General features: G+C 31.8%; 1 protein-coding gene across 1 annotated transcript; it reads left to right on the forward strand.

The window, feature by feature from the left end:
* Positions 1–6,386: 6,386 nt before the first annotated feature.
* Positions 6,387–7,872, forward strand: LOC125818684 (uncharacterized). The gene has a single exon (XM_049498198.1). It carries the CDS (start codon positions 6,387–6,389, stop codon positions 7,854–7,856), a length of 1,470 nt encoding a protein of 489 aa, XP_049354155.1. The 3' UTR covers positions 7,857–7,872.
* The last annotated feature ends 227 nt before the right edge of the window (positions 7,873–8,099 follow it).

The following is an 8,099-nucleotide window of genomic DNA, read 5'->3' on the forward strand; positions in this document are numbered from 1 at the left end:
AATGATTTTTTTTTTGAAACGTTTTCCTCTTATTTGTAACGATCTGAACCATCGTTATTTAGGAAAAACAAAACTTTGAGAAAATGTTGGGGCCACTGTCCCGCCAGGGTGGGCCAGATGCCGCTAGGGCGGCAACGTCACAATGGGATAAGTGTTGGGTTCTGAAGGGTGATTAGGGCGTCATGCGAAAGCGTACAATTGCATATCATATGTTTGATAAATCAGACGACAAAAACTTATACTAAAAACATAATATTATTATATAAAAACTAATATAAGAGAAAAATATTAAAACTATTGAGAGAATAAATCTCTCCATAAACTAAACTCTTAAACGTCTACATTGTAGAAGCTATTGTGTTCTTGATATGAGAAGAGGGGTCTTCAATTTATAGATCTCCAAACTTTTCCTCTAAGGAAAGAATAAACCAAATATGGAATAAAATTATATTTTCCTTTCAGAAAAAAATAAAAACAATTATGGTAATGTTTTGTCATTTCTTTTAGGAAAAAATAAACTTCAAATAAGGTAAGAAAATCAAGGAAAAACCCTAACAAATTTCCCCTTTTGGCTGGATTTTCTTGACAAAACTTGATCTGTCTTCTTCAATTGCATGATAATCTTTTCTTCACATAGTTTTCATCACTGCTACTTGTCATGATTAAAAATAAAGTTTAAAATATATGGGTTAAAAATGGTTTAAAAATATTTCATTTTTATTTTTAAAAATTGCAGCAACAGATATGTTGAAATATGGTTAAAACTTCTTCTCCACATGTAGCTTGACAAAAATCGTCATTATCATCAAATTTGTTGCAAATTGATTTGAAACCACTTGAGCCTTTCTTCAATCTTGTTGAACCATTGGATCATTGAACCATATGCTTTGATACTATTTGTTGGGTTCTGAAGGGTGATTAGGGCGTCATGCGGAAGCGTACAATTGCAAATCATATGGTTGATAAATCAGACGACAAAAACTTATACTAAAAACATAATATTATTATATAAAAACTAATATAAGAGAAAAATATTAAAACTATTGAGAGAATAAATCTCTCCATAAACTAAACTCTTAAACGTCTACATTGTAGAAGCTATTGTGTTCTTGATATGAGAAGAGGGGTCTTCAATTTATTGATCTTCTAATTTTTCCTCTAAGGAAAGAATAAACCAAATATGGAAGAAAATTATATTTTCCTTTCAAAAAAAAGTAAAAACATTTATGGTAATGTTTTGTCTTTTCTTTTAGGAAAAATAAGCTTCAAATAAGGTAAGAAAATCAGGGAAAAACCCTAACAGTAAGTAGCCGCTAGAGCGAGATGGGCGAGTCAGAATGTAAATAACGCGAAACCTTATTTTTTCTTTTTTTCAAAAACACCTAATTTAGACGTAATTCACCCCAGAAACCCTCCAAAAGCTGCTCTAGGCTTGGCCGCTTGGGAAAGAATGAGGAAGAGAGTTCTAGCGTAAAGAGATCGATGACTTGCGGATTCTTGGCCAAATTCACCGTCTTGTCGCCCAGAAACCCGAACTGAAGCTATAAATCTGTGCACATCTTAGCGCCCAGGTAGGCTAGGTTTATTTATTGAGTAGTTATAAATATGTTATTCACTGCGTAGTATGTTGAAATTGACGGTAAAATCCATGTATATGGTTTTTGTGCACTGAAAAAGGGTTGATGATACGTATATTCCTAAGTGTGATATTAGTCGTACACCGTAGACAAAAGTCCCTATCTTTCGTGAGTTAGGGTTTGGGAGTACTTGTGATTTCCTATTTTGTGGGGTGTTGTTAAGAGGTGGCTAGATGATATGGGTGTGTATAAGTAAAGTGTAACGGTAGTAGCAAACCTACAGAATTGATCATAAAACAATGCATGTCAGGGACTTGAGTATTCGACTATATGTTGTGAGTAGTGTAGGTGATGGTTGTGATTTCTTGTTATGTGATATATGTTTGTTCTTACTTCATTATGATACATGTATGTATGCAAATGTTGAATTATTAGTCACACTAATCTTAAATGAGGATAGATGAATAATCGAATGCCATGAATCATGACTTGATTGTATGATTATGAGAATATATTTGTGATTGTGATTGTGGCTTGATGAATGGATCGGGTGTTACGTTCCGACACACTAACTTGAATCGGTTGCCAAGTTCCGACATAAACATGAATCAGTTGCCACGTACCGACATAAATATTGAAATGGTTGTCACGATCCGACACACTAACTTGAAACGGGTACCATGTACCGGTACACTAACAGTTTGAGTTTGGGTTCCATGAGAGGACCATTGACTTGTCATATATGTGTAATTGCTCGTATTATTGATCATGTAGGATTGGGCATGTTTCCTGAATGATTGGTGGATTGTACATTATGTTCTTATAGGAAAGGATTACGATGTTGTAAGTCAATTGGAGATATTTGGTTATGTAATGAATTGTGAGTGGTAGAGTCTCAATTCAGATTTTAGTATGGTAAAAATGGGGACTAGGGGTCCGGGTGCTATCCTTGTTAATTAGAATGTGGGCATGGACATTATTGTTGAGGCTCGGGGTGGTGGTTAGTGATAGTGTTGTCAATTGGGTTTTTCCACTAAAGGAGGGGTTAGAGACAAGTGAACTAGCCTGATGTTAATATCCGGAATGGTAAGAGTAGGCAAAATATAAAGGTGGAGGAGCGATTGGTCTTATTGCATGTTTCACCAATTGATTTCTTGTATTATGCGGTGGGTATTCGAGTTGACCGATGATGCCTACCAGTACGTGTGGTTGTACTGATACTACTCTTGCTATGCCTTTTGACATAGTCTGGATTCAAATTGGTGATGTTTCATTAGGTGAAGACAAAGAGAATTTCTAGCAGCTTCTATTTTCCTTCCGCATGGTGGGAGCTGTGTCTTTGTTATCGCGTTTGTGTCATGTAATTTTAGTAGCTCTCGTACCTGTTTAGACTAGATCTCTGGGGAGTTAATTTACTTTACAAGTCTTAACTTTGAGTCGTTTTAAACTCTTGTTTTTATAAAAATACTACATGAACTTCCTTTTATCTGCTAATTTTCTTAATCTTCTGCATGTTTTAATTATTGGGAATCAAGGGTTCTCCTACTTAGATGTTAGAGTAGGTGCTCGCACGGCCCGATGGGTTGGATCGTGACATTATTGAACACTCCATGATACAAATTTAAAATAAATAAATTGATGAATATCGAATAAATTAAATGAAAATAATATTTTTTGCACTATTCATCCATTGATTAGAAGTGAGTAGACATATATGAAGGACAATATAATTTCCCCTCCAACCGAACATAATGTCATTGAAGTTAAAGTTGGGTAGGTGGGGTCTTTGCAATATATCACTAAATAAAGTTAGCGTTGACCGTTAAAGACGATTTCGTTCTCAGATTTTAAACTGAAAATCTTAATTAAAAGTAGTAAAATACACCGACAACCCCTTAAATTTGCTAAAATTTGTAATTTAGATGCTCGAACTACTACATGTTCTAATTGAACAAACACATGATAATATATTTCATTCAACTAGACATTTGTGACTCAAATTTTGAAGGAAAAAAATCTGCAAGTACTTCTTAAACCTTTATAAGTTAACCACAAAGAAATATATTACCTCCTTTAATTATATATACACATCAACCTCAATTGGAACAAATCTACAATTTTGCATCGAGAAGCACTCTCAATACTTTAGGGTAAAGCCGACACTCCTTACCAAAAGGTAATAACTCTAGTCCATTCCTATGACTTGAACTCGAGAACTCTAGTTAAGAAACAAAAAGATACTTACCATCACACGACAATCAAATATATATATATATGTGTGTGTGTGTGTGTTTGTTTAGTTCCAAGAACCAAAGAAAGGACCTCATATTATGTGCATTGTGCAGTGAAAACTAATTGCCAAAGTACTATAGCTGTAGCTGCTACTTTAGCACATGTTTCATGGAAATTTCCATTATATTATCACCATTTATAATTCACATTTTGACAATAATAAAAAAACAAATGCTTTATTGGGACAAAGACTATAATGGGAGGTTCAGTTTGACTCTCACATACATTGTGGATCTCTTTGGAAAAAAAAATTAAGTAGAAACAACAATAACAAATCACGTATAATTTCGCGATTAAATATGAAAAACATGATGTATGCAAGATTTTATTTTTATTTTTATGATGATAGAGATGTTGTTTTTGAGTAGATCCTCGATTTGAAAGAAGTGTTATCATAATGTTAGGTAGAAACAAATACTTGAAATAATTCTCTAGCTATTAACATTTCTTCTATTATTTAAATGTAAGGGAACAACAATTCTGATGCATAAATTAAATGTTCTTAAATATCTAAACTTTTGAATGACTCATTTATTTTTGTTGTAATTAATTGACAGTAATAACTTAATTGTCGCTAAATATGTTTTTTTTAAGTGACATTGAATACTCTTTGCAAATGTCATTAAATTCTAAAACATCATTAGATCCAATGACAATTAACTAATGTCAGTAAAAAATTTAATTTTATTAATGACTCTTTGATATCCAATAAACAAGTACACATCCATTCTTAATTTAAACTTGATTGTTTCTCCCTTTGGGCATGCGTTAATGGGAGAATTCTATATCTGAACATTTTACGTATCAAATTTACATCTAATCCACAATTTTAACACTCTTTTCACCAAAAGGCTCATTATTCTCAATATCAATATTTCAACCTGAGAATTTACTACTTGTATATTTTTCATATAACGAGTATCAATAAATAAGGACAACATATGGAAACATAAGTTCTTTTTTATCCATTATTCAATATTCACTTTAGAATTCAAATTAATTTCGTGTCATATAAATTAAATTGACCAATAACAACATGTAAATCTTTTGATAGAATTTAAAGCAGCAGAAGTAGAAATAGTACTATAATAATGTATAATAATTAAAAACTATTTTTAATTTGTCAACAAACTATAGGGTAGCCCCTCTATATTTAGGACTCATTAATATTAATACACATATTTTTCTCATTTATTAAAATCTGCCCCTTCTGCCCACCGACGCTTTTATAGTAACCCCACCGTTTACTCATTATTACAACAATTGTCCTTTTTAAAATTTTAATTTGACAAATTATTTTTTCAATAAAATGTTAATTTTGATTTTGAAATAAGAATATTGTTTTTTTAAACTTATATGTCCAAAATTGTCACTTCAAAAGTCAAATGAAATTTTTAGCAACAATTTAGGGGGAAAATATTTTTTTTTTGTTAAAGAAGTAATTTTAACATGTGGATTACATACAAATATTTTATTGATATATAGATGACAGTAAGGATCGAATTTAGAATCTTTGAACTATTTGATATCATGTCAAATAATTTAATTCGTTATCTCATATAAAACAACATCCAAGTTACTTTTATTGATTAATTTTATGATTCTTACCATATTTAAATTGGAATATGACCAAAACTTTATAGAATATGTTACTTTTAGTGGAAAAGAAATTTTATTAACCTAATAGATCCCTACAAAAGTAAGGCATGAATTGGAAAATTTGATAGTTTTTGTTCAAAATTTTATATATAAATTTTTAAAACATAAATAAAAATATTTTAAAATTATATAACAGTAAATTTTTTATTATTTAATATTAATCTAAGATTAATTTGAAATTCTGAATTTAGGTTGATCAAAATTAATTTAAAAATATATATAAACTTCAAACTCTGAATTCAACTTTGATAGAAATTAATCCAAAAACCTATAGACTCTAAATTATGATTTCGAGTCTCCTTGAAATTGACTTAGAAACTTATAAACTTTAAAATTTTAATTCGACTCTCATCAAAATTAATCAAGAAATTTACCGATTTCAAATTCTAAATTCAACTTCAATCAAAATTAATCTAGTAACCTACAAATTTTAAATTATGATTCCGACTCTGATCAAAATTAATTAAGAAATCTAAAAACTACTAATTATAAAATCAACTTTACTTTTAATTCTGAATCTTACTCTAATCGAAATCAATCTAGAAATTATTGATATCAAATTCTAAATATAACTTGAATCAAAATAAATCAAAAAAATCTATGGACTCTAAATTTTGAATCCTATTCTAATTGGAGTAATATTAATCTAAAAATCTTATAAACTTCAAATTCTGAATCCCATAAATATCATACCTACAAGTCCCTACATTCATTTCCATCACTAATTACACCATTGTAGAAAGAGACAATAGAGAAACTTCATACACATAACTTCCATATATATATACATGGAGGTGGAAGATTGAAAGCTACTTAAAGAGAGAGAAAAAGAGAAATCTAGAGAGAGAAAGTGATAGTATGGGTGTGGGATTTACACCAAAATCCGAAGTAAACAACACCAATAATAGTGAAAACTGGGGAATGGGTTTTCTCTTCATTTTCTTCCCAGAAGAAGAAGAGAAAAACCCCAATTTCTCTTTCAAAAATTCTTCTTCTTCGTCTTCATCTTCTTCATTGTTGCCTTCATTTTCATTCAAATCGATTAATGCAATTCGTAATCGTTCCAGTTCATCTCATCTCATCTCAAAAGCACAATCCACAATTTCAATTTGCGTATTATTGATTTTCTTCACTCTTTTACTCTTCACTCTCTCAACTTTCGAACCCGCAAATTCGTTAAATCAAAAACGAAAACCCCCAAATCTTAAATTCCAAGAGAAATTGATTTTCCCACCTGCATTGCAAGGTATGGGTTCGTTGTATCGAAGAGGAACAAGGGCTATGAATGACCTAATCGTAGCTCATGTAATCGAATCCGTAACGGAGATCGAGCTGAAAATGTTCCTCAGACTACTGCACAGATCCGGAATCACTTCAAAGTCAGATATATTGTTCGTATTTTCATCGAAATCGAGCTCATTTGATCACGCCATTATTGAAGAGAACAAGTCCTTTTTGAAGCTCATCAATGGCTACTACAAATACAATAAGGAGGAAAAGAAGAAGAATTATAACTCAAGTTCTGACCCGACCCGATTTATGAATTCAAGTTTTGACCCGACCCAGTTCGTGATTTCAAGTAAGAAAGAGAAAGAAAGTGGAGAACCCATTTGGGGTAAGAAAATCCGGGTTTATGAGGATTTTGGTAACTCAACCGAGTTAACTCTAACTCGGTTGAGTTATGGCTCGGTGGTGGGTTTTGATATGGGTGAACTTGACCCGGAGAACTCGTTATCCGGGTTCTTGGATCATGTTCCAATGAGTTTAAGAAGATGGGCTTGTTACCCGATGGTATTGGGTCGGGTACGGAGAAATTACAAGCATGTCCTTTTAGTAGACGTAAAGGAACATCTCGTACTTGGTGACTCACTTAGCCAACTCAAGAATGGTAGTCCGGAGTCCGTTATACTAACCACATTACCTACTCGAAAAAAGAATTCGGATAAAAAACCCGTTAACTCGGGGTTTGTATTCGGTGGGGTACGTGGAGTGAGACGATTGGCGAACGCGATGTTAACGGAAATCGTTCGAGCTATAACGCAACATAAGAAGAGAAACTTGGTGTCCGAGTCAACATTGTTCAACCAACTCGTTTCGAATGAGTTTGTGTTGAAGAATGTGAATTTGATCGTATCGGGTGAGTCAACTCATGAACTGAGTTCACTCACCGGGTTGATGAACTTGAACTCGAAATCGGGTTCGAGTTCACTTTCTATTTCGAAATTTCCTATTGTTAGGCGTGGGAATAGTAATTTGGATATTAGTTATGTTTTTAAGAAGTATTTATGTTCTACTCCTTTGGATTCTATAGCTTATAGTGATTGTTAGTAGTCAAAAGAAAAAAGAAAAAAGAAAAAAGAAAAAGAAAAAATATCCTAGGTTTATATATATTTTTTGTATTTTTTGGAGAGGTTTTGTAATATTTTGTTCATAATACAATTTGTTAAATAATATTTTGATCTTAGTGTTGAACTTGTAATATCTTTTTTACTTTTTTTTGTTCTCTTACGTTACTTATTATTATGAAGAAAGACAAGGAGAAAAAATAAGCGATATTATGAGTGATGTTAT

Source organism: Solanum verrucosum, unplaced genomic scaffold, assembly GCF_900185275.1.
Source record: "Solanum verrucosum unplaced genomic scaffold, falcon-dt-bn FXZP01000252.1, whole genome shotgun sequence".
Classification (NCBI taxonomy): domain Eukaryota; kingdom Viridiplantae; phylum Streptophyta; class Magnoliopsida; order Solanales; family Solanaceae; genus Solanum; species Solanum verrucosum.

Coding starts and splice junctions, on each gene's coding strand:
- LOC125818684 (XM_049498198.1), top strand. CDS start 6,387: ATGGGTGTGGGATTTACACCAAAATCCGAAGTAAACAACACCAATAAT.